Raw genomic sequence first — 27,391 nt, forward strand, 5'->3', positions numbered from 1 at the left:
AGCAGTTCTCCTGTCTCTGCCTCCCGAGTAGCTGGAACTACAGGTGCATACCACCGCTCTCAGCTAATTTTTGTATTTTTAGTACAGATGGGGTTTCATCAATGTTGCCCAGGCTGCTCTTGAGCTCACATCGTCTGCCTGCCTCGGCCTGCCAGAGTGCTGTGATTACAGGCATCAGCCACCATGCCCAGCCTTATTTTTCATAATTCTTATCACCCATTTACTTGAGCTTATACTGTAATGATTTTATATCATTCTTGTTTTGCTTAACATTTATTATAGGCTTATTTCATGACATTAAAAACGTTTAAATACCTTTATTGTATCCCATCATTGGAACATGTCATTATTATCTCTTGCCCAATTGTTGAATATTTGAGTTTTCAATTTTTCAGCCAAACAAATAAGGCAGTATAAATTTTTGTGTTGTTAGAATGATGCGTTATTTATGTATGTGTTCATATTTGAGTAGTCAAGTGGGCCCTCTAATTTAGAAAGTTACCAAGGGAATTCTCTGGATTGAGCCCACATGGAGATGGCTTTGCTATGAGCGTTGTCCTGAGCTGCTTCATTGCAGTAGATGTCTGCTGAGGCAAGGAATGGGGAACTTGGAAGAACCCTGGTTTCCCCATGAGGGACATAAGGAACATGAGAAACAGCTTTATGGATATCACAGCAAGATGGGCCAGCACTTTCACATTATATACCTGATGTGCAGAAATACCCTTGTGCCATTGACTAGCATCTTATGTTCATACAGTCCTCATTCACTTAAATTTAGTCCACTAGGAAGGTGGATTAGAGGTCCTACATTAGTGGAAAGGCAGTAACAGCTACTGCATTTTTATTTTTTTGAAGAAGGGCCTTCCTTAGACTGGAGATGAGGACAGGGACTGTGTTCTCACGTTTATCGGCATACCTAATGCACAGTGTCTGGCACACAGTCTCTATGTCCCTGTTGTGAGCAGCATTATTCTATTAATGTGTGTTGTTAGGTCATACACTTTGTTTTGTTTTTTTTTTTTGATAGTCATCCTCATACTGTTAGCCTAGATATCTGAAGATCTGCTAACATTCCAGGAAGCTGAGCAGGTAGGTGAATCTCACGGTTGCTTTGTGGTAATTGCTTTTTTGTGCCATTTCATTTCTGGGCTTCTGCCACCTGTGCTGCTTTGAAAGCTGGAGCTAGTCATGAAGCTAATCCTCTGCCCTCTCAGGAGGAGGTTTTAGTGTGACATAATCTTGGGGAAAATGTAGCATGAAGTGTGAAACAGGAGGCTGAAATAGCAGTCTTTTAGCCCTTTTGTCAGGTGAGAGTAAATATTTAGACATTGTTCTCGGGTGCCGTAGAAATTAATAACCTTGCAGCACTTTCAGAAGCTCTCCTTGTTTCCACTGGAACAGGTTTGTTTAATTTAAAGAATCTTACGTGGGCTCTTTTGCAATTGTGATTTTTTTCTTCCCCCCCTGGAGATCTGCCCTGGGTTCATCTGCCTCATGTTCCCTTTGTGGGATCTTTCTCTCCACGTGGCTGGTATCTTTGCCCTACCCCCTTGTGCCATATCTTTTGACCTCTACCTCATTGTACTCTGTTCTGAAACGCCTAGGTTTTGAAACATCGTGGTGAATGTTTTCTTTTTGAAAGGGCAAATCTCCACCTTTTGCCCTCCTCCCTCAAGCCAGGGCTGTTTTGATGACTGGATGACCGTGCCACTGGACTAACCAGCCATCTGTACTTTGATCCCAGAATTCATTTGGATTCTGCTGTTTGTTTAGAACTGAAAGCTCTCCAGCTTGTTTGGATGTGGTTGTGATTGAATGAAACCGGCACTGATTTTCCATCTGTTTGCCATTGGTTGGGACTCGCCCAGTGTGTTAGGAAAGCTGCTGTGCTGAGTTGTGAAGATAAATCATATGTCCATGGTCTTGCACAAGGGCTCATTTGCTCACTTAGAAGGTTTTGTGTAGAGCCTCTGCCTGGGTGAAAGGCATGAGCTTCCCTGGAAACAATTCAAAAACATTTTCTTCGTGGCCACTGGGTCTTGAGCTCTAGTATGTTACACTCTTTTTCCCTTCTGGGCTTCTTTTTGAGCAGGCGTCCCCAAACTTTTTACACAGGCGGCCAGTTCACTGTCCCTCAGACCGTTGGAGGACCGCCACATACTGTGCTCCTCTCACTGACCACCAATGAAAGAGGTGCCCCTTCCTGAAGTGCGGCTGTTGGGGGAGGGGGAGCCGGATCAATGGCCTCAGGGGGCCGCATGCAGTCCACAGGCCGTAGTTTGGGGACACCTGTTTTTGAGGAAGGGGAGTGTGGATGGGAAGTCTTCACAAATAGTCTCAGATTCCCAGCAGCAGAAAGTGAATTGTATGTTGTAGTTTAAAGAAAAAAGAGCACCTGGCTGGGTGCAGTGGCTCACACCTATAATCCTAGCACTTTGGGAGGCTGAGGTGGGTGGATCACAAGGTTAAGCGTTCGATACCAGCCTGACCAACATGGTGAAACCCCATCTCTACTAAAAATACAAAAATTAGCTGGGCGTGGTGGCGTGTGCCTGTAATCCCAGCTACTCAGGAGGCTGAGGCAGAATTGCTTGAACCCAGGAGGCGGAGGTTGCAGTGAGCCGAGATCACACTACTGCACTCCAGCCTGGGCAACAGAGCAAGACTCTGTCTTAAAACAACAACAACAACAACGACAACAACAACAACCAACAACAACAACAACAACAAAACCACCTAAAGAACCAGATATCAATTTAGTGACCATTGAGCATCTACTATGTATAACACACATTTGGGTGTCTAAAGATGATTGTGATTTAAGTCCAGCTGACCTTTCTCCTGTGAACTTGAGCAAATGACTTGAGATCTCTAGGCCTTAGTTTCTCCAACTGTGCCTAGACTAGATCATTCCTAGATCAATTTTTTACAAATTGTAAAAAAAATCTAAATTTGTTACAATTTTAGAATTTTATACTCTAAGTGTGGGTCTGTTTGTTACAGAACAAGAGAAGATGATTTTCCACAAAATTGACATATTCTTGTGTCTCACTTCAAACTAAGTGGCTTAAAAATGGTTCCTCTAGAGCAGGATTTCTCAGCCTCAGACTATTGATATGTTGAGTGATTCCTTGTTGTGGGCACTGTCCAGGGCATTTTAGAATGTTTAGAAGCCAGAGTTCTTGTCCTCTGCCCACTAGATGCCTTACCTACCCCCTTGCCAGCTGTGATAACCAAAAATGTCTCTACACATCAACATTGCCCTTTGAGGGGAAATTGCTTCTGTTGGGAGCCATTGGTCTAGAGAGAAAGATGGGACTATGTGAATATGGGCTGTTTTTAATACCAGTGTTCGTATTGTTCCTCTCTTGCTTATTACCTGTTTAATCAGTAAGCATTAAGTGTATACTGTACACAGGTGAATGCCGACACTTGATTATGAGGGAGTTTAATGACAGCATCAAGTTTTTAAATGTTGAGTCTATCTGACCAACTTTGGAATGATTGCCCAGCTGTTACCTCAGAAGCCCCTACACACCTACACCCACCAGCCTGCTGTTAGCCTTGGTCGGGGTAGTGATTGAAATGTATGAAAGCAGTTACTCGCAAAGGCTATCAGGTAGAATCTAGGAAGACCCTGGGCTTGTGAGTTATGGATTGGCACTGGGTCTTATGCATCTGGAATCTAGTATTATGATAGTTATCTCTTCAGCTGCCTAGGGGAAAAAACTCATCCCTCATTAATGTGGTGGGGTGGAGAATCTATCCACGGGATGGAAGATGAAGAGCAATCTCATTGGATAATGACCGTATCACCATTTTTAGTAGCTTCTTCTAAACATGGGCCCCTTCCCTTCCCCAGTGGGCAGACTTACTTTGCAGCTTTAGTTCTTTTTTTGTTTGTTTGTTTGTTTTAATATATGAGCAGTTACTGGTTGTGGGGAAGAGGAAGTTAACCTGAAGTAACCTAAAAATGTAAAGAACTCAGTGTCCCCAGGAGGTGAAGACAGTAATTTGAGAACCAAGTTTGCATATATTACTGAAGTGAGATCACTAGGAAATTGGTTTAATTATAATGTCAAGTTTTGAAATATCAGGTCCATTTGGCAGACTTTGAAATGATTTGCCCAGCTGTTAGGTCAGCAGTCCCTCCCTGCACACCAATTCCACCCAGCCTGTTGTTAGCCATTGAAGTAGTGATTGAAATGCATGAGATTTCCCAAGAAATCCAATCTCTGGACTTGACACATTTGCTATAAAATATCAGTTTAGGTTTAATAACTTTGAATTTGCTCCCAGTACACCCCCCCCCCCCCCAGTTTTTCTTATCTCTTTTAAATTCACATTCTCCGCTGGGTTGGGTGCAGAAAGGTGCTTCCTGCTGATTGGGGCAGAGTGTGTGCTGTGAGCATCTCTGCTGGGATGCTCTGGGATTCCAAAGCCATGATTCAGACACTTGAGCCTGTGTCAGTCCCTATCCTTAGGTCCTGGCAGGCTCCTTGTTCCATTCCAGCTGAGCCTTTGCTGGAGTAATTACCCACATGGAGTCTTCAAGCCAAACAATTGTTTGTACTGAGATAGTCTCACTGTTTGGCTCCTAATGAAATAATCTCCTTCCTGCCCTCAATGAAAGCAGCTATTTTTTGTGCCCTCCCTCCCCTATTCAGAGAAGCCGTGTCTCATCCACAACTCTTCTAGCTTATTCATAAATGCTTTAAGCGTGGTCTTTGTGTAAAGGAAATTGGCTAGAGCTGAAATATCATTGGCTAACCAGGAGACAAGGAGCATTTAGGATACCCTTTCCCTTGACTTTCTGTGTAGGGTATTTAAATTACCTTTGTGTAATTTTCTATAATAAGTGATCTAAAACTTAAATCCACATAAGCAAAATACTCATACTAGGTTTTTAAAAAGTATACTGAATTAGTATACTTTCATTGTTGTTGTTACCTAAAGGAGCTCACAAAAATAAAAGCTGGCCAGGCGTGGTAGCACATGCCTGTAGTCCCAGCTACTCTAGAGGCTGAGGTGGAAGGATTGCTTTGAGCACAGGAGATGGAGCCTGCACTGCACTCTAGCTTGGGTAACAAACAAAGCAAGACCCTGTCTTAGAAAAACAAACAAAAAACCAACAACAGAACAACCACAAATGAGTGAGTGCTGTAGGAGAGGCAGCAGAGTGCTGTGGGAGTTGGAAGGAGAAAAGGCTTCATGGGGAAAGTGGGCAGAGCAAGATTTGCACAGAAAGATGTTTTGCAAATAGAGGAAAAAGGCCCTGTAAAGCTATTTGTGAGGGACTGTAAGTTGATCAAGAAAGGGTAAGTAGTTCTTCTAATCTTTTTTTTTTTTTTTTTTTTTGGAGACAGAATCATGCTCTGTCACCCAGGCTGGTGTACAGTGGCTCACTCTTAGCTCACTGCAACCTCTGCCTCCTAGGTTCAAATGATTACCTTGCCTCAGCCTCCTGAATAGCTAGAATTACAGGTGTTCCCCACAATGCCTGGCAAATTTTTGCATTTTTGGTAGAGATGAGGTTTTACCATGTTGGCCAGGCTGGTCTCAAACTCCTGATCTAAGGTGATCCGCTGGCCTCAGCCTCCCAAAGTGCTGGTATTAGAGGCATGAGGCACTATGCCCTGCCTCTTCTAGTTAACAGAATCAATGAGTTAGTTTCTTCAAATTGACTTCTGACAGTAATCTAAATGGTCTCCATTTTCTGATTCACCTTTTTTTTTCCAATTCCAAGTTACCATTATCCATGTAATTGGCTCTAAAGAGAGCAAGCAAATCTATTTTCTCCGGCACAGTTTTAGTCATAGATTTTAAGCTGGCTCTCTTTATCATTTGCAGCTGAGTTCATTCATGTGTTCCAGTTTTCAAGAATTTTTTCCTTCAGTTCCTGAATGCTTTGCTTCCATCCTGTACTTCCTTGGGAATACAGTTCTAGGCTTTCTTAAGATAAGTGTTTCAACCACACCATCTACCATTTCCCTCAGAAGTTGTTCGCTCTTCTTACGGAGTGCATTTAGGGTGTTTGGGGTGCCAATTACTAGGGATTGGAAGGATTTTGATGAATCTTCAAGTGACCATGTCTGTCCTTGAAGGTGAGCCATCATCAGTTCACTCCATAAAATGAAAGCTTTAGGGGGTCTACTTTTGGTTTGTTTGATTTTTTTTTTTTTTTTTGGAAAAAGTCTATTGTCCTCAAAGGAAGAAGTGGACTTGTTCAGATTTTTAAGTTTTGCCATATTCATTGTTTGAAGCATCAAGGGACTGGGGGCTTCATTGGCTTATGCAATCAGTCTTACCTCACTGACTTTACAAGTTCTTCAATACTAGCAGAAAATCTCTTGGCTAGCTCTTTCTCCCGCCTTAAAATATGTTGGCTTTTTACTGTAAAAACAATCATAGTGGAACACACCAGAATCTCCTAGGGAAACCCCCAAAGACTTGAGCCATGTCTCAGCTTTCAGGCATTACCACCGAGAGCACTGCATAGCTCCCCCTGAACCAACTGGAAAAATTTTTTAAATGAGGATATAATTGACAAATGAAAATTGTATGTTTACAGTATACAATGTGGTGTTTTTATATATGTATACATTGACTTTTGTGGCAGTCAGGAGGTCCTCTAGTTGGAACAGTGACTCGCTACACCCAAGAGTCCCTCTGTCTGTATCCCATCCCCAAATCAGAAAAAGGCCTGTGAGTGTTGATAGGATTCACTCAGATTTCTCTGAGGCAGAAACATGACAGGTGGCATGTATACATACAGTTTTAAGAGGAAGTGATATTGTTGGTGTATGGAAGTGAGAAGAGGAGTAATAAGAATTAAAGAAAGACCCAGATCGTGGAATAATTTAAGCCATACTTAGAAGTTTGGAGTTCAGTTGAGGTGGGGTCCAGTGACATATCTTTGAATGGGGCGATGACATTATCAGAAGATATGTTGGCAGTGTGTCCTTTTTAAAGCCAACAAAGTCCAAACTAGGATCCTATTCTTTCCCTCCTGAAGTTGCCTGGGGAATTGAGTTGATAATAATGATATGGATGACTGACTGATAGTTCCTTATTCCCAGAAACATCACTCAAGTATGCACTAGTTACCTCCCACTGCTGGGAGAGACAGCAAGGAAGAGTCACAGTAAATCCCTACCTGTTAATAATAAACCAGTGGCCAGTCCCAGTGGCTCATGCCTACAATCCCAGTACTTCGAGAGGCCAAGGTGGGAGGATCACTTGAGCCCAGGAGTTCACAACCAGCCTGGGAAACATAGCAAGACCCCATCTCTACATAATAATAATAATAAACAAACCAGGTCAATGGTTTGTTTATTGTAAGGTTAATGTGGAGCCAAATTTACTGAAAGTTAATTGCCTCCCCTTCAACCTTTTCAGAGTAGTTTAATAAATTTTCGAGATACAGTTACTATCTTTTAGAAGAGGCAGATTTCAGATAATCTAATTTAGTTATGGAAATTGTCTCTCAGAGAGGTATATTGATTTGTGTAAAGTCACACAGGAAATTAGTGCTATAGTTTAGATAATCTGTATCTTTAGCTCTGTAGATAAGAAGGGCTAGTTAAATAACATGAGAAAGATGAAGAATGTCTCCTTCCTTTCTCCTAGTAGGCCTCAGTCTGCTTTCCTGTTGACTTCTTTGAGTTACAGGCTTTAATGTTTTTTGAGAGAAGCCATTTGAAGTTAACTGCTGAAATAGGTTTACACATAGATTGACTAATCATTTCATTAGTGAATACTCAGCCATGTTCTACTCGCCTTAACCTCCTTTTTCCGGTTACCTGGTAGGAAGATAATGTTGCTTTGCTTCATCTCCATTGATAATCACAGCAGTCTGTCTAATTGCTACATCTTTTCTATCATTGAGCTCCTGGATTAAGTTTGTTCAGCAGGCTTGTATTTTGGTTGAGTATATAAGTAGCTGCTTTCTTCTCCCAGAATCTCCAAACCTCCATCTTTATCTTGCATACTTTGTTACATAAGCATGGAAGGAGTAAAAGGCAGCACCAGGATATCAAAATGGTAAGAAGACAGATTAATGGGACTCAATATAAGGAAGGCCTCTCTAATAGTCAGTGCCATCTAAAGGACAAACCAACTACCTTTTAAAATGATACATAACTGACTTAGCATTGGACACCCACAGAGGAGGGTGCTTTCAGTGAGAGGTTGGATCCAAGAGGACTTCTAAAGTTCTTTCCACCCCAATTTTCTAATTTTAAATTTCTTGGTGTAGTATTTACCTTTATTCTCTAATCAGTCTCAGAAATGTTTTAATTTTCTTTGTCTTAGACATTTTTAAGCTTAACTTATGCTCTTTTTTCAAGTGTACGAATGTGGACAGTGTTTCTTTTTGACAAACGGAAACAACATTCTTGCAAGATGGCCCAGATGGAAAGGGACTTCTCTTGCAAGTGTTCTGAAAGCAGAGGTTGATTGCATAAGCCTTTATTTTGGTCTCATGGTTCCTTAAAATGTTTGTACTTAACAGAAGTTCAAAGTTACTGTTTATTGTTATTTTGGAATAAGGAACTAGATGAACTCTCTTTTGTGTAGATGAAAACATAGAGGTAAACATACCTCTCAGCATACCTACATAATTTTTCCAAGATCCCACTGGTGTTTCTGTGTATTCTTCCTTTGTAGTGAATCAGAGAATGGAGGGATATAATGAGTGGAACTGAGGTAACTGGCATTAGATTTGTTCTTAAAACAAATACTACTGCTTTTTTACTTTGAATTCCAAATTTTGAGTCAGCGTTAATGACAAGCTATATCACATAGCATTAATGTCTTATAAAATCCAAGTTTGTTGATTTAGGTTCTTCCTTATGTGTATGTTGCATTTAACCAGTTTTCTATGCCTGTCATAGGCTCGATGAACTGAATTTGATTCAGTGTTTTAGGTTCCTCACGACCTAACATCTTCATAAATTGTTAATTTCATGTTTTCAGAACCATTGAATGGTAAGCAGGAAGGGACCTAAAAATTACCGCAAATTATCCGCAGTAGTTAAGACTGTAATAGAAAGAACCTTAGGGCTCATTGTTCACCCAGTTTACCACATGGGGATCATTTCTCTACTATCCCTGAGAACTGATTACCAAGCCTCTGTTTGAACATTGCACCAACTGAGATTCTACAATTTTTGGATATGCTGCATTTGTTTTTACACAACCTTAATTGTTAGAAAATTTTTCCCCAGAGTGTGCTAAAATCAACTTCTACTCCTTGTTGCCAGTTCTGCCTTTGAAGCCTCTCCAAAGTAACCTAATCTGTTTTCTGTGTTACAGCCTATCCTTTAAAGCATTTGAAAACCTCTTCTCACTTCATTTTGCAGAACAGGAAAAAATACTTTTATGTTGCTTATTGATGAATTTATTTAACACACATTTATTGTGTACCACCTTCCATTTGCTAGCATTGTGTCAAATGTTTGGGATAAATAATGAAGGAACATGGTCATTGCCTTCCAGAGCTCATAGTCTGTTTAGGACAAGAGCGACATGTAAGAAACTGGAACAAGATATTAAGTATTTGAAGAACAAAGCATACCCTGGGCTATTAGCAATAGAGAAAGTTAAGGTTTATTCCATTGGAGGGCCTCACAGATGAACTGGATCTTTAAGTTTGCCAAGCAAGGAATGAAGGAAAAGCCATTCCAGTTGAAAAGAATGGTGTAGTTAAAGAGATTTGAGTGTGTTGCATATTTCAGAACGATGACTTCCTCAGTATGTGTAAAGCACAAGGCTCTTAACAAACTTTATATATCACGTTAAGGAGTTTCAACTTATCCTGCAGCCAGTAAGGAGCCCTGGATGTTTGCGTTGTTTTGTTTTTAAGACATCTGTACTGTTTTTTCCCATTGCAAAATTAATAGGAAACTCATTGCAGGCCGGGCGCAGTGGCTCAAGCCTGTAATCCCAGCACTTCGGGAGGCCGAGGCGGGTGGATCACAAGGTCAAGAGATCGAGACCATCTTGGTCAACATGGTGAAACCCCGTCTCTACTAAAAATACAAAAAAAATAGCTGGGCATGGTGGTGCGTGCCTGTAATCCCAGCTACTCAGGAGGCTGAGGCAGGAGAATTGCCTGAACCCAGGAGGCGGAGGTTGCAGTGAGCCGAGATTGCGCCATTGCACTCCAGCCTGGGTAACAAGAGCGAAACTCCGTCTCAAAAAAAAAAAAAAAAAAAAAAAAGAAAACTCATTGCAAACAATTTAGAGAGTATATATAGAGAAGAAAATAGATGTTTCACAACCCTATTATCCAGATATTATAATAATTTACGTGTATTCTTCTAGATGTATTTTCTTTGCATACATGTACATTTATTTTTATTTATTTATTTTTTAGACAAGGTCTTGCTCTGTTCACTAGGATGGAGTGCCACGGTACAGTCATGGCTCATTGCAGCCTTGAATCCTTGGGCTCAAGCAGTACTCCCACCTCAGCCTCCCAAGTAGCTAGGACTACAGGGGCATGCCACCCCACCCAGCTCATTTATTCGTATTTTAAACAAAAATGGAATTGTTTTGTGTATACTCTTTTAAGATTGGATTTTAAAAATTATATTATGGAGATACTTCTGTACCAAATGGAGGTTCCAAAATTTTTCCCCATTAAATGGTGATAATGTAATACCTTTATGTAACCTATTGATGTTTCTAATTTTTGTAAAAATGTAATAATGAACATTCTTAACATATTTCTTTGTGTGCCTGACCTGTTTTTTCCCAGATGAATTCTTACAAGTAGGGTCAAAGGATTTACTTAGTTCATTTGTTTTTTTGAGATAGAGTCTCAGTACGTTGTACAGGCTGACCTCAAACTCCTGGGCTCAAGTGATCCTCCAACCTCCGAGTCCTGAATAGCTGGGACTACAGACATGTGCCACTGCACCTAGCATACTTAGTTTTAATGAATTTATTTTATTTTTTATTTTTCGAGATGGAGTCTCTCTCTGTTGCCAGGCTAGAATGCAGTGGCATGATCTTGGCTCACTGCAACCTCTGCCTCCCAGGTTCAAGCGATTCTCCTGCCTCAGCCTCCTGAGTAGCTGTAATTACAGGCACGGATCACCACACCTAGCTAATTTTTGTATTTTTACTAGAGACAGGGTTTCACCATGTTGGCTGGGTTGGTCTTGATCTCTTGACCTTGTGATCTGCCTGCCTCGGCCTCACAAAGTGCTAGGATTGCAGGTGTGAGCCACCGTACCTGGCCAGTTTTAATTAATTTTTAAACAAATGTTGCCTCCCTGCTATGTGCAGGGAGCCATGCTATGCCGTGAGTATATGATAGTGAATGTCACTGGTCTGGTGTCAACTCTTGTGGCACTCATAGTTTAGTGGGAAAGAGATCTTAATCACACAAACAGATAGTAACAAAATGTGGTATGAGTTAGGAAAAGTAAGGGTGGCAGGCGCAGTGGCTCACTCTTGTGATCTCAGTGTCTTGGGAGGCCAAAGTAGGAAAATCACTTGAGGCCAGGAGTTCAAGACCAGCCTGGGCAACATAGTAAGACCCTGTCTCTTTTTCATTTCATTTATTTATTTATTTTTCAGATAGAGCCTTGCCCTGTCACCCAGGCTGAAGTGTAGTGGTGCAATCTTGGTTCACTGCAACCTCCATCTCCCAGGCTCATGTGACTCTCCCGCCTCAGCCTCCCAAGTAGTTGGGACTATAGGCATGTGCCACCACATATAGCTAAATTTTTGTTGTTGTTATTGTATTTTTAGTAGAGATGGAGTTTCACCATGTTGGCCAGGCTGGTCTGAACTCCTGACCTCAGGTGATCTGCCTGCCTCAGTCTCCCAAAATGTTGGGGTTACAGATGTGAGCCACCCTGCCTGGCCCATTTATTATTTTTTCTTTTTCTTTTCTTTTTTTTTTTTTTTTTTAAATTTATTCTGACACTTAACACCACTCAACAACTCATGTCTACAAAAATAAAAAATTCAGCTGAGCATGGCTCATGCCTGTAGTTTCAGCTACTTGGGAGACTGGGGTGGGAGTATTGTCTGAGCCCAGCAGTCCAAGGCTGCTATGAGTTATGATCATGGCACTGCACTCCAGCCTGGGTGGCAGAGCAAGACCCTGTCTCTAAAAAAAAAAAAAAGAAAGAAAAGAAATGAAAGAGTAAAGGGTAAATGAAAGTTCATAACCTTTTAAAAAAAAAAAGTCCTTCTCTTTAGAGATATATGCTGAAGTATATACAGGCAAAATAATATGATATTTAGGATTTGCTTTAGAATAATCCAAGGTTAAAGTTGAGGGGCAGTGGGTGGGAGTGTAGCTGAAACAAAATTGGCTAGGAATTGAATTGCTGAAGCTTGTGGTTAATTACGCTCTGCTTTTGTTTGTTTGAAAATTTCTGTAAGGTAAAAATCAAAGGGTAGAAAAGAGATTACAGTCGGGTTTAGACTTGGGAGCCAAGGAAAGACTCCTTTGAGGAAGAAGCATTTCAGCTGAGACCCTCGTGATGCATAGGAGTTGGCCAGGCTGCAAGTGCATTTGGCAGTGAGGGAAAGAGTTTTTTTTTAGGCAGTGGGAGCAGCATGTACAAAGGCCCTAAGGAAGGAACCTGATGGTGCCTTGAGGAAATGAAAGAAGGCTGCTATCATAGGAATTGAGAGGCTGTGGAACGAGGCATGGCTAGACCTTTAAGACCGTGGAAACCATGTTAAGGATTTTGTTCTTTAATTCAACAGTAATAAAAGGATTTCAAGCAGCCAAGGTGGCTTGGCTTCTTTAAGAGCTCAAGTTGGCTGTTTCGTGAATAGTTTTGGTTTGGGCTCAAGGGAGAAGAGAATGTAAAAGTAGAGAGAGAGCTATTAGGAGGTTATTGCACTGGTCCAAAAGAGTCTGATGGTTTTAGATTACAGAAATAGTGATACAGATGGAGAGAAGAGATACTGATTTGACAGATATTTTAGTCTTGGTAATGTGGGGGCTGAAGGAGAGAGAGGTTTCATGATGCATAAATTTCTGGCTGACGCAATGGAATGGATGGAGGTGTAGTTGACTAAGATGAAAAAAAGAAGAGGAGATTTTGTAGCAAGAGACTGAGAGCTTAGTTTGGAATATGCTATTCAGAAAATGTGCACCAATTTACATATTTACCGCTATGTTTGAGACTACATGGAACCTTTATATTTAGAGGTCTGATCTGTACAGATTTGTGTTTTGGAAAGATTATTCTGGTGGGATTCTGGAGACCAATTGCTTATTAGTCTGTGAGGTTTTTGAATTGAGGAATCTCGTCTTTATTTTCTCTGCCGTTGCATCCCCAGTACTTAGCAGGCAAAGTGCTTGGCACATAGGTACACAATAAATAATGTTAAGAGAATGAATGCTTGTAGGTGAGAGATGAGAAGGTCTAGGTAGAAATGGATAGATTCTGGAAACGTTTCCAAGATAGATTCAACAGAATTTGGATGAAAGATGGGAGAGATTTTTCTCTCCCTTCCCTCATCCCACCCATTGAAGAACTTTTCAACTGGTCTGTTATGCCAGCAGATGTGAATATAGGTAGCCATCAATTTATCAATTTTTTTCCTCAACTTTTATTTGTTTGGGACTTCAAAGATTAGAAGTCAATGAGGCAATTATTATAATATTAATAGTAGCTTGAAGCCCTCCATCACTCTAGTTTCCCTTTTCTGTCTGCTGAGTTCTCAATCCCAGAACCCTTCTAATCCTGGCAGCTTTGGTGGTGGGGGAACTTTCAGCAGCAAGGGGAATTTGCAGCACTATAGCAATAGTTACATGTAGAGTGTAGAGGCTGTCCAGAAGTTGAGTTTAAGTTGGATATTACTTACATGCTTTCCATTTTACAAATGGAGACATGAGCCCTAGAGAAACTTGTCAGAATACATGCAACAGGTACACGTAAACCCAGGTTTTTCAGATACGGAGCTGGTACTTAGGACAGTTGATTACTTGACTGATCAACCAAATCCATCTCCGTCTGCTTTTTTCATTTTCTTTGATTCCTTATTGCAAAGAGATTCTGTGTTAATTTTGGTATTGCTTGATGCTGCCGGAGCCTGCCCCTAGATTCCTGTTGAATCTGTTCACTTAGCCATGGCCTTGTTCTGTGTTGTGCTAATCACTACCAGTTTACATCACTTGTCTGTCCTCTTCGCTTTCAAAATTGTTTGGCATATTGCCTCTTAGCATCTCTTTTCATTTAAAATTTCAAAATGGTATCTTTTATATTTTTTCCTTGATTGCCATGGCCAATGTGTATTGAACAATTGGTTTATCTTTTTTTGTTGATGCATAATAGATGTACATGTTTTCAGGGCACAAGTGATATTTTGATACATTCACATAATGTGTAATAACCAAATCATGATATTGGTATATCCATCACCTTAAACATTTATCTTTTCTTTATGCTGGGAACGTTTGAATTATTCTCTTCTACCTATGTTGAGATATAGATTATTGTTTACTATAGTACTGATTTATTGAACACTAGGTCTTATTTCTTCTAACTGTATTTTTGTGTTTTTTTGTGTGTGTTTTTTGAGACAGGGTCTTGCTCTGTTGCCCAGACTGGAGTGCAGTGATGTGATCTTAGCTCATTGCAACCTTCGACTCCCGGGTTCAAGCGATTCTTCTGCCTCAGCCTCTCCGGTAGTTGGGATTACAGGCGCGTGCCACCACACCCGGCTAATTTTTTGTATTTTTAGTAGAGACAGATTTTACCATTTTGGCAAGGCTGGCTAACTGTGTTTTTCTACCTATTAATCAACCTGAAATCATTCCCCATCCCCCTACTAGCTTCCTGGCTTCTAGAATATCGGTTTACTCTCTCTTCGTGAGATCCACTTTTTTAGCTCACTGACATTTGCAACGACATGGATGGAAGTGGAGTTCATCATGTGACATGAAACTATTGGTTTCACTTGCGTTTTTGCAAGTTTACCAGATTAAAGTAGACTGGCCTTGTAGCAGTGATACCAGATACTATGGAATCCAAGCATCCACCACTTAGGCTGACAACTCTGGGCCTTCTTTCTTTGCATGTGTAATGGGGGCATATGTGAGCACAGGGGCGGGTGGCGGTATGTAGCAGAGAAAGAGAACAGAGGGTTTAGAAAGTGCATTTTCAAGAAATAGTTTAAGAGAGATAAAGGAAGCTGCTTAAAATGTCATGTTTTCTAGAAGACTTTGAAATTGGGTCTAGGGTAAATTTCTTGTTTCTGATACTCAGTGCATTTTGGTTCTGACATTTTAGGAACAGAACTCATATTCCTTTTTAAAAAGAAGCACCCTGGGTGGGCACGGTGGCTCATGCCTGTAATTCCAGCACTTTGGAAGGCCAAGGCGGGTGGATCACCTCAAGTCAGAAGTTCAAGACTAGTCTGACCAACATGGCGAAACCCCATCTCTACTAAATAGAAACATTAGCTCAGTGTGGTGGCTTGTATAGTCGCAGCTACATGGGAAGCCGAGGCAGGAGAATTGCTTGAACCTTGGAGGTGGAGGTTGCAGTGAGGCGAAATCGTACCACTGCACTCGTGACAGAGCAAGACTGTCTCAAAAAAAAAAAAAAAAAAAAAAAAATTAAACAGAAGCGCTCCATGGTGTTGCACAGTGTGTTGGTATGTATTACATAGATGAATGAGTTAACTGGCCCTTATTGGGGAAATGAAAAGGAAATGGGTTCTGGAAACCTCATTGTATGCCACGTTCTTTATGTCCTTAGTTATTATTGTCCCTTTGTGTTTTAGGCACTGTGAGGTGAATGCTATTGTACACATTTTATAGATGAGGAAACTGAGGCTCATGAAGTTTTAAGTATCTCTTAGAACAGGCGTCCCCAAACTTTTTACACAGGGGGCCAGTTCACTGTCCCTCAGACCGTCGGAGGGCCGCCACATACTGTGCTCCTCTCACTGACCACCAGTGAAAGAGGTGCCCCTTCCTGAAGTGCGGTGGGGGGCCAGATAAATGGCCTCAGGGGGCCGCATGCGGCCCGCAGGCCGTAGTTTGGGGATGTCTGTCTTAGAAGGTCACAAAGGTAATCATTGATGGAGCTGCATTCAAGCCTAAGTGCTTTCTGGTAGCAAAGATTATACATTTAGTAATTACAACTAGCAGAGCATGGTTGCTCACACCTGTAATCCCAGTGCTTTGGGAGGCTGAGGTGAGAGGATTCCTTGAGGCCAGGAGTTCGCAACCAGCCTAGGCAACATAGGGAGACCTTGTCTTTAAAAAAATTAAAATTAGCTGGGCATGGTGATGCATGCCTGTAGTCCCAGCTACTTGGGAGGCTGAGGTGGGAGAATTGCTTGAGGCCAAATTTGAGGTTACAGTGATCTTGCCCCTGCACTCCTGCCTGGACAAGAGTGAGAGACCCTGTCTGAAAAAAAAAAAAAAAAAAAAGGAAATACAAGTACACCATTTCCTCATTTTTTCAGCTATGTAAGTAACATTTGTCTCTTTTATTTTTCTTTTCTCCAATTTCAGAATCTTTTATGGAACATATAATTATTCACTAATAAATCTAGCGGGTCAAAACGAAAAGAAACAGTATCTGGGATAGAACTATCACTATATTCACTGGGAAAAGGTTTCAGAAGGGGTATCAGGTGGGGGTTTGGCGGGGAGAGGAGGCTGTCCTCTGGCTTTTCATGATAATACAGTTGCCATTTTTTCTGTACTGAGGCCTTGTCAGTGGCTCCGGAGTCACTCCAAGGTACCAAGTCTTAGTCTTACACTCTTCAGAAGCAAAAAGACTTTAAGTACTCTGAATTGGAAGCTGTGACTGTTGCTTAGATGATTAGGAATTGTCCTTTCCCAATTTAGGGCCAGGAGGCAAATAGTGTAACATTTCACAGCTGACTTGATTTTTAACTAATGTTTTTGGCTTCTGACTGTTAGCAAACAATACATCGTACTTGTTTTATGAGTTCTAGACTCTGGAATCTAGAGCAAAGAAAATATGCTTTAAGAAACATGCAATATTAACTTGGTTCCATTTTAAATCATATATAACTTAGATATTTTTAGAGTTCCTTTATGAAACTGTAAAATGGATATATATCATTTACATCAGCTTAGTTTTCATTTGTGTTTGACGTGACATTCTGCCACCAGAAACAAGTGTGTAAATTTACATAGTTGGTGGACCAACTATGTAAATCCATCTAGGAATCTGAAGGGGTTAAATAAATATCTTTTTGGAAGATAAATCTGAGCTTGAGATAACAGTAAGGTATTGGAATAAAATTTCCGGCAGAGAGCACCACCTGGTGATAATAAGGAGAATGTGAGCCTTCTGTCCTTGGAGTATTTGCCATGGTAAATAAGTGATATCTTTGTCAAAAAAATTATATTCTTATTTGTAATAATCATTGATTCAGATTTCTAAAAATAATTTTCTGCCACACGATTATGGCATTTCTTCATTAAAACTGCTGTCAAAACCTTCAGGCTGGCCAGGTGCAGTGGCTCACACCTGTAATTCCAGCACTTTGCGGGGCTGAAGTGAGAGAATCATTTAAGGACAGGAGTTCAAGACCAGCCTGGGCAACAGAATGAGACCCAGTCTACAAAAAATAAAAATATTAGCCAGACAGGGTGGCACACGCCTATAGTCCCATCTACTCCAGAGGCTGAGGTGGGAGGATCACTTGAGCCCAGGAAGACAAGGCTGAAGTGAGCTATGGTCATGCTACTGCACTCCCAGTCTGGGTGGCAGAGAGACTCTAAAAATAAAAATTAAAAACCCGCTCGCTAACCAAATAATTGTGCTCCTTGTCGTTTCAAACGTAGGCTCCATTTATCTCTGTAGAAAATCAGTTAGTGTCATTTCACCTGTTTATTACATCCTCTAATTTTTATGTCACCCTTATTTTATGTGGTAAATTTCTGCCAAGTGGAGAATGGAGAAGGAAATATTTCTGGTTTTTCAGTAAGTTTTTGGCAGGTTTCATATAAGCCATTTTTTTTCCTGGGTAAAAATTATGAAGAAGAGTGTGATAATTTTTCAGAGTGATTATTAGGATGTGTAAATCCAGCAGGGGATGGGAGATTCTGTAACAGTTTTGAATTAAAATTCATATTTAAGGTTTTTTGTTGCAATAAGCATCTTTATTATTTGGCAATCTTGAAACGAGATGCTTCAGTAGTTGGGTAAAGTAGGGACATCAGCCTAAGGGGAGAGAATCCTATCATGTTAATGCAAATGCATATTTTATAGGCCTGGGGTTGTTTGCGGGAGGATAAACACAGTTTCAATTACAGGTTGAGCCATGGCAAGCATGCCATATCTATCTTTTTTCCTAACAGGAAAACAATACAGGCCACCACTAAAAAAGTGGTGAATACAGCCCCATCACCACTAAAACATCCCTCGGGAGAGGACTGTTTATGTAAGGTACTAGGTCAAATACAATACGACATGGCTTTGCACTCCTGGGATTTTTCTTAATATAAGTAACAGTCTTATAACATCTACGTTTCAACACTCATATTAACAGACAGTGTAAAAAATTGTACAGTGCACAAATGCCCACATATTATTTAATTCTGTTTATATTAAATATCCAAAATTGGCAACCCATAGAGATAAAAAGTAGATTTGTAGTTGCCAGGGAGGGAGAGAAGAGTTGGGAGAAAATGGGTAGTGCCTGCTAGTGGGTTTGGGATTTCTTTTGGAGTAATGAAAATGTTCTGGAATTAGATAGTAGTAATCATTGCACAGCTATGTGAATATACTAAAAACTACTGTATTGTACACTTTAAAAATTTAAACAACTACAACAAAAAGCTGACACATGGAGGAATGAGCAGAGTCAATAAACAGGTGATTATGGTAAAAATTCTTTCACTTACGTTCTAGCAGAAATGTTGTCTGATAATTAATATTGTAGTTTATGCCTTGAATGTTGTAATTTGTACTTTATTGCCCTGTTCCTGACTTTCACAGGGCCACGATGGGCCTCCTGGAACATTGGTGTGTTCATCTGCATTCGATGTGCTGGAATCCACAGGAATCTGGGGGTGCACATATCCAGGGTAAAATCAGTTAACCTCGACCAGTGGACTCAAGAACAGATTCAGGTACTTAGCCCGAGTGAGTCAGCTGCTCCCATATATCCATGTAAACGGAATTCCAGATGAATTTCAGTCAAACCAGGCACAAAGGTGAAGATAAAAGAAAATTTAGTTGTTAAACACTTATGTCAAATTCTTGTACCTTAACAGAAATTTTTATTCTATTTTTTTCCTATTTTTATTCTTTCTATTTAAGATACAGTTATTCTACCTATATTTTACCTCCTTAAAAACAGAAATAGTCTATGGTCTAGGATTCCATGGGTCCATGAAAGTACTAAGAGGAATCTTTGGGTGATTTTCTAAGACTCTTAGCATTTGCAGGTCTAAAATTTATGGTTTCAAATATTAACTTTTGGTCAGGCATGGTGGCTCATGCCTATAATCCCAGCATTTTGTAAGGCTGAGGTGGGAGGATCGCTTGAGCCCAGGAGTTCAAGACCAGCCTGGGCAACAGAGTGAGACATATATCTCTACAAAATAAAGAATTTAAAAATTAGCTGGGCCTGGTGGTACGTGCCTGTAATCCCAGCAGTTTGGGAGGCTGAGGTGGGAGGATTGCTTGAGCCCAGAAGTTGAGGCTGCAGTTAGCCATGATGATGCCATTGCACTCTAGCCTGAGCAATAGAGTGAGACCCTGTCTCCAAAAAGAAAAACAAAAAAAAACTTTTTAAAAAAACCTCCAAATTGTAGACTTACAGAAATTTATTGTTAAAATGCATGCATGAGGCCGGGCGTGGTGGCTCAAGCCTGTAATCCCAGCACTTTGGGAGGCCGAGGCGGGTGGATCACGAGGTCGAGAGATCGAGACCATCCTGGTCAACATGGTGAAACCCCGTCTCTACTAAAAATACAAAAATTAGCTGGGCATGGTGGCGCGTGCCTGTAATCCCAGCTACTCAGGAGGCTGAGGCAGGAGAGTTTCCTGAACCCAGGAGGTGGAGGTTGTGGTGAGCCGAGATCGTGCCATTGCACTCCAGCCTGGGTAACAAGAGCGAAACTCCGTCTCAAAAAAAAAAAAAAAAAAAAATGCATGCATGAGTCTTGTTTGCTGTTAGCTTGGTGGGCTTGGAGTGAGACACCTAAGTTAATGAGTCTGGCTGGCCTAAGAACTGTATCTGGATATAGCTTCATTATTCTTTATTCTCTTCCTAAATTGAAATGCATTAATTTTAATTTTTTCTTTCTTGGGAGTAAAAAGGAAGCCCCCCTACCCCCCCCAAAAAAATCCAGTTGCTAAAGTTGGTGATGGAAATAAGAGATTACTCTTAATCAGAAAATAGCTTTAGAAATTGTTTTAGACTGTATTTATAGATGTATTAAAGGTCTAAAAGGGTGAGTTACATTTTTCAGTTACACTTTACTCTGTCTTAGGAAGGAAATTGTGTGCTGTGGAGATATTTGGGAATTCGGAGATTTAGAAAGCTCTTGGGATTTATTCCTTACAAGTGTTAAGGGGTCTACTTAAAAGCCTAATGGGAAACACTTTTATTAGAATTGATTAATTAATAGTATAAACTCAGAATGGTAACACTGATCATTGCCTGCCAAGTAGACATTTTAATTGGTAGCTGTGTATCTAAGACTTTCAAATGAGATCTTGAATTATTACTGAGTTAAATGTATCTTGGCACACAAATCTTTCAATAAAGGGAAGCTGTGGAGTAGGGGGAAAGGCAGCTTGGGGCAAATGATTGGGAATTCCTAGTAAGGTGGAGAGAATCACGAATTGGAAATCAGAATATACGAGTTTAAATCTTGGTTCTGATACTCTCTAGGTTGGTTCTTCAATTGTACAGTAGTGGAATTGGGTGAGAAGTTTTTCAGTTCTTTCTTGATCTGACATTCCATGTTTCTACATTCTCTTTGGTCACAGTGCATGCAAGAGATGGGAAATGGAAAGGCAAACCGACTTTATGAAGCCTATCTTCCTGAGACCTTTCGGCGGCCCCAGATAGACCCGTATCTTTTCTGGTGCAACTCAGAAGGCTGAGTGGTATTTTGATGTTTGGGGAGAGTCAAACAAGACTCAAGTCCTGTACTGTGACTGGGTCATCTCCATGTGGATTAGTCAGTGTCCCTGCTCGTCCTCTGTCCTGCAACCAAAATGTACAAAGACTACATGTATTTGCTCATGTCAGAATGGTCATATATTGTCACTTGAGGAAGACTCACTCTGGAATTAAGACCAGTGATTTCGCTGTGAATTCTTCCATAAGGTTACATCTCCACTAGTTTATTTTGGATCTCTGAAACTGTTGTTTCATAAAAAGAGTTGTTTACTGTGCTCTGTTAACCCTGGCAGTCAGCAAAACTGCCATTCATTTTTATCATCTTTTTATCTCTTGGGTGAAAGAATTAACTGTTGTTTACCAGTTTATCAATAACCAGTAACTTTCTTCCACTATCTGCTCAACAGAGGATAGCACCTGGGACACAAAACCAAATCCCTCAGAGGCAGTGCTTCTCAAAATGTAGTTTGTAGATCATCTTGTTAAGGTGTTTTTTTTGTTGTTGTTGTTGTTGTTTTGTTTTTGTTTGTTTGTTTGTTTTTAAGGGGTGCAGATGGAACCTGTTAAATGCAGATTTAGGGCCTTGCAGAAGACCCACTGGTCGGAATTTCTCAGCGGGGCACAAGAGTTTATGTTTTTAAAGGGCACTTACGTGCCTTTGTTTGAGGCCTGTTGAACTAAGTGCTTTAAAATAGGCATTTGACTGCTTTACCTATATTCTAGAATAGCCACAGACACCTGTAATGTCAATATGAAGGTTAATTTCACTTGCTGCTGTCATCACTCTGAAGGGAAATCATAGGAAGTAATGATTCCCTGCTCTACCTGCGAAGGAGGCATTTTAAGGTTTTGGTCAGAGAAATTGCATATAAAGAGGCAGGAGCCATGTGGGGAAACCAGGTAAGAGGGAAGGAGGAGAACAATGCTCCATGGAACACAGATTGACCTTTTATATTCTTACCGTTTGAGGGGATTCATCCTTAATAAGCTTTTTGCAGAGCTGTTGAAGGATTTATTCGAGATAAATATGAGAAGAAGAAGTACATGGACCGAAGTCTGGACATCAACGCCTTTAGGGTTAGTTATAAATCTTTCAAGTTTTGTTCATAATAAGTCATTTACTTATTAAATCAGGCCAGAGAACACTTTGAAGAACTGCTACCAAAACACTCCAAAACCGTCTTTTAAAAAATGCAAACTAGACCAGGTATGGTGCCTCATCCCTTAATCCCAGCACTTTGGGAGGCTGAGGCAGGAGGATTGCTTGAGTCCAGGAGTTTAAGACCAGCCTTGGCAATAAAGCAAGACCCCCATCTCTACAAAAAATTTAAAAATTAGCCAGGCATGGTGTGTACTACACCTGTAGTAGCCAGCTATTTGGGAGGCTGAGGCAGAAGGATCACGTGAGCCAGGGAGGTTGAGGTTGCAGTAAGCTGCCATTGTACCACTTCACTCCAACCTAGGCAACAGAGTTTGACCCTGTCTCAAAATAAATTTTAAAGCAAAAGTAAAAAGTACCAGTTACTGAGTTAAGACCATGAGATATCATGAAACAAATTTCTTCCTCAGGGATATGCAGGGGAAACTATATCAGTGAGTTCTTTGTCTTAATCTGTAGTTAGAAGGTGTTAGTGATGATTCCCAGTTTGGAATTGTTTCTTGGGATGGGCACGTTGCATATACTAGATTAACTACGATAATATGTGTGTATGTGTACTACAGATATATCTATCTACATAGATAGAGACACAGATATGTACTTTTTTTTTCTGTAAATGAAATCAACAAAAGTAGGTATAATTACATCACCAGAGTTTCCTTCAGTTTGACCAATGTGTATTTCCAGCATTACCTGCTGATAACCAGTGTTTTGGTGGACTGTTTCCCAGTGGGGGGTCCCTTGTTCCTGAGAAGGGTTTCAGAGGGAGACTGACTACCAGTTGCCAAATACACTTTCCATCCTAGGCATGTTTAGAATCTCCAGCATACTATACGATAACTAGGACAAATATAACACATGGGGAAAGACAGCATGGTTTCTGGAAGAAGAAAATATACCTAACTAATGACAACTAATGGGGAATCAATAGATATGACTATTTAGACCTTTAAATAACCTTTGACAAGATTCTACAGAAAACTCCCTTAGGAATAATTGGCCATTTCTCTAGTCACAGAAGTATTGAGAGTAAGGGATTCTCCAGTTCTAGCGCAGGTCCTACCTACCTTTTATCTATTCTAGTTATGTAATAATGATATAACAGCCTGTGAAATTTGCATGGGGCTCTAAGACCTTCTGGGTAATTAAAAGTTAAGCTAATTGGAATCTGCTTCGGATTGATCTTATGAAGCTGTGTGAAAGGGGCATTAGCTGGTGGGTGAATTTCAACACAGGCAAGTAAGTGTAAGGTAATACATGTAGTTAGGAAAACATGATTCCTTCTCAACTTAGTATGAAGGACTCTTACCTCACAATTATCCAGAAAAGGGACTTGTCAGTATCATAACTGTGACAAGAAAGAATTAGCATAGTGTGCAGCTACAGCTTGGATGGCATCATCAAAAACAGTTTAGAACGCAAGCACACACATTTCCTTTTATTTGTAGAAAACTGTGGTCTGTCTGCCCAGCTCTGTTCATTGTTCCTGAAGATATGAACTCAGATGAGATCAGAAAAGGGTAACTCAGATGAGATCAGAAAAGGGTAACTGAGATAATTCAGATGATGAAGGAGTAGAGTTGCTGTTTGTACACAGCTATTGTAGAAAAAACAACTCTGCCCTCAGGTGTTCATGATTACATTGCTGGTATACTGAACCCATGAAAGCAAGCCTGGTTACTGGATGTTTTTCTTAGGAATGAAATACCTCCCATTTACCAAAAAGCTATTTCAAACTTTGTTATTTAATGTACTTAGATTTTCTTCATATTCTTGTGAAGATTTTTATGCCAATAATTAATGTTTGCTAAGTGAAGACATTTGATAGCAAATGAGAAGAAACTGGCTTTGTTAAAAACTATTCTCTTTTTAATGGACAGATAAAACATTTTTAACTTAAACATCTGCATTAAAGACATAAACTGTGTATGAAAAAGATAACTGCATGTATTGATTATAAAATTTAGAGAAAATATGAAAATTAAGTGAAAAAATCCATGCATACTCATATCTTCTTGTGTTCTCCTTTTTTTGTATGTAGTTTCTTTTTGGAGGCATAATTATAATACAGTTATGTAGGTTTCTCTCACTTTCATTCCACTTCATATTTCTATGTTGCTTATATGGTATTTATAATTTTTAATTGTTGTATCACCTTTCAGTGAGTAGCTCAATCACTGAAAGTAATAGTTTATTTTGCCATTCCCCTTCTGTGGCATAAATGTAGTTAAGTTATTTAAGGTTTTTTTTTAGCATGAATAATTCCAGGCTGAACTTCTTGGTGCATTTAACCTTTTTCATATTTTGGACTAATTTCTTAAAATACATTACAAGATATGGTATCATGTAGGTCAAAAGGATTTCAACATTTGTCTCTTCCTAGTTTTGCCAATATACTTTCCAGAAGTTGTACCATTTTACTCTGTCTTCTCAGCATGTATAAGAGTATTCGTTTCACATCATCCCTCCCAACATTATATAAAGATCTTTCTCCCTTCATAAAATGCATTTTAAATTGCATTTTTTTTATCTCTGGCAAGACCAAACATGTTTTTCATATTTATGCTATACTCTGTATTCTTAAAATAACCTTAAGAATACAGAGGGCCAGGCGCGGTGGCTCAAGCCTGTAATCCCAGCACTTTGGGAGGCCGAGGGGGGTGGATCACGAGGTTAAGAGATTGAGACCATCCTGGTCAACATGGTGAAACCCCATCTCTACTAAAAATACAAAAAATTAGCTGGGCATGGTGGCACGTGCCTGTAGTCCCAGCTACTCGGGAGGCTGAGGCAGGAGAATTGCCTGAACCCAGGAGGTGGAGGTTGCGGTGAGCCGAGATCGCGCCATTGCACTCCAGCCTGGGTAACAAGAGCGAAACTCCGTCTCAAAAAAAAAAAAAAAAGAATACAGAGTATAGCATAAATATGAAAAACATGCTTGGTGGTTTTGTTTTACATTTAGATGATTATTTGATTTTAAGACTTTAGTTTTTATTCTTCTAATCTGTAAACTTGAAATTAAGTTTTATTTTCTGACTGTTAAAAAAGGAGATGAGGCCGGGCGCGGTGGCTCAAGCCTGTAATCCCAGCACTTTGGGAGGCCGAGGCGGGTGGATCACGAGGTCGAGAGATCGAGACCATCCTGGTCAACATGGTGAAACCCCGTCTCTACTAAAAATACTAAAAATTAGCTGGGCATGGTGGCGCGTGCCTGTAATCCCAGCTACTCAGGAGCCTGAGGCAGGAGAATTGCCTGAACCCAGGAGGCGGAGGTTGCAGTGAGCCGAGATCGCACCATTGCACTCCAGCCTGGGTAACAAGAGCGAAACTCCGTCTCATTAAAAAAAAAAAAAAAAAAAAAAAAAAAAAAAAAAAAAAAGGAGATGAGTATTGAGAGGACCCATCATTGAATTTATGATATCACAAAGGACATAAGCTGAGTAAGATGCACATGAACTTATTCACTGATATACCAAGATCAGGGGAGACCTCTCAAAGCATGGGCAAATTAAATTTGGGTCACAGATGGGCAGCATACTGGTAAAATGTTTTAGCCTCTGTACATAGCCTTGACTGCAAATATCAAGAGTCATGAGTGGGTTAGGAGGGTGGGTGCCTAAGATGCATTGAGGCTGATTTGAAAGAGGTCAGCTCTCATGCTCTACACCAAGACACCATCCCCCAAGTTTGTCAGACACCTGCATCAGAATCAGGGATTTGGGCTATCCTTTTTGGACCCTTGAAATTATTATTTATCGAACTATTAGTCACCTTGGGCCCTGTGCTCTTTGTCTTGTTTTGTTAAATCATTATAGAAAGAAAAAGATGACAAGTGGAAAAGAGGGAGTGAACCAGTTCCAGAAAAAAAATTGGAACCTGTTGTTTTTGAGAAGGTGAAAATGGTAAGTTGGAAAGTATTTGCACTGTACGAACAGCCTCAGGTATGTGTATATTTGTGAAAGGGAGAGTTAGAGGCCTTGTGGTAAGTACCATTGCACCATCACACCTGGGACTAAAGGATTCTGCATCTGGATTGGATCACCTGTTGCCATCTCTGTTTCTTTCACATTACCTGTTGTTGCCTGAAGCTGTTCTGTAAGAGCTTCTCTTTGAGGCCAGGTGGGAGCTTGGGAAATGCATCTGTTCCATCTAAGCAAGAGGCACAGTCTAAGCCAGAATGCCAAGGCTGTGGGACCTTCTGAACAGATGCTGTTTCCACATTAGTCCTTCTGTTGTTGGAACAGTCCAGAAGTCAGGCCATACTAGTCCATTTTATATGATCCCTTCTTATATTCTTGCTTTGTCATATTGAAACAGACACCTTTCTTTTTCCACAGGACATATTGTGGCTGTAGTAGTAGAATCTCTAATATAAAAACTTGGAATCTTGGGAGAGAGAACTTTACTATTGCTTAAGGAAGAGTCTTTTATCATCGTTCTGAATCACATTGTCTGTGGACACAGTCACTAGTGATATTGGCAGAGTGAATTAGTAATCTTTAAACCGACCTCCCTTTTGGTGTTACAGTAAAAGGTTTTCTAACCACTGGGAGGTGTGTTGGCTCTTGGCTCTTGTAGCATCAGATATCTACCTTTATTCTTGGCTTTTCCTGGGACCAAAAACTGCTGCTTCTGTTGGATCCCCTGTTCTGTGGTTGTCTTGGTTTCAGAAAGGTCTGTGTCTTCAGGAAGCCAGACAATCACGGGCAATGTCTTTGTTTTTCACTTTAGGTTTGATTTATGTACTTCTGCCTCCTGACTTGATTCTTTCACCTGACACTTCCCTGAGTTTCGTTTCTTTAGTAACTCTCTTTGAATAACAGCAGCCCTACCCACAAGAAAACCATGGCTTTACAGTGGAGATGGGAGAAAAAGAGTTTAAAAACACCTGCTTATTTCTTTCTATAACATATTTTCACCTTAGCCACAGAAAAAAGAAGACCCACAGCTACCTCGGAAAAGCTCCCCGAAATCCACAGCACCTGTCATGGATTTGTTGGGCCTTGGTAAGAGTCGGACTTTTCAGCTTCCATGTTCTTACATATTTTGATGAATTCTCAGTGACCCTGGAAGATAGGTGAAGATGGGCTTCTCCAGTTTTGTCTTCATGGCTAAGAC

At 40.4% G+C, this 27,391-nt stretch overlaps 1 protein-coding gene across 4 annotated transcripts in view; it reads left to right on the forward strand.

Moving 5' to 3' along the window:
- The window catches only part of SMAP2 (small ArfGAP2), a 51,036-nt gene that overhangs the window by 14,635 nt on the left and 9,010 nt on the right, over positions 1-27,391 (forward strand). For 3 of the 4 annotated variants that reach the window (XM_003937006.4, XM_074380598.1, XM_074380597.1), the window contains 5 exons: positions 18,975-19,108; positions 20,979-21,064; positions 22,113-22,191; positions 26,089-26,175; positions 27,198-27,279. In XM_003937006.4, coding sequence (XP_003937055.1) covers positions 18,975-19,108; positions 20,979-21,064; positions 22,113-22,191; positions 26,089-26,175; positions 27,198-27,279 — 468 coding nt within the window. Of the gene's footprint in view, positions 1-4,329; positions 5,303-18,974; positions 19,109-20,978; positions 21,065-22,112; positions 22,192-26,088; positions 26,176-27,197; positions 27,280-27,391 lie in introns of those variants that run through there. The other variant, XM_074380599.1, reaches the window with a different exon arrangement.

This window comes from Saimiri boliviensis, chromosome 11 (genome assembly GCF_048565385.1).
Source record: "Saimiri boliviensis isolate mSaiBol1 chromosome 11, mSaiBol1.pri, whole genome shotgun sequence".
Lineage (NCBI taxonomy): Eukaryota > Metazoa > Chordata > Mammalia > Primates > Cebidae > Saimiri > Saimiri boliviensis.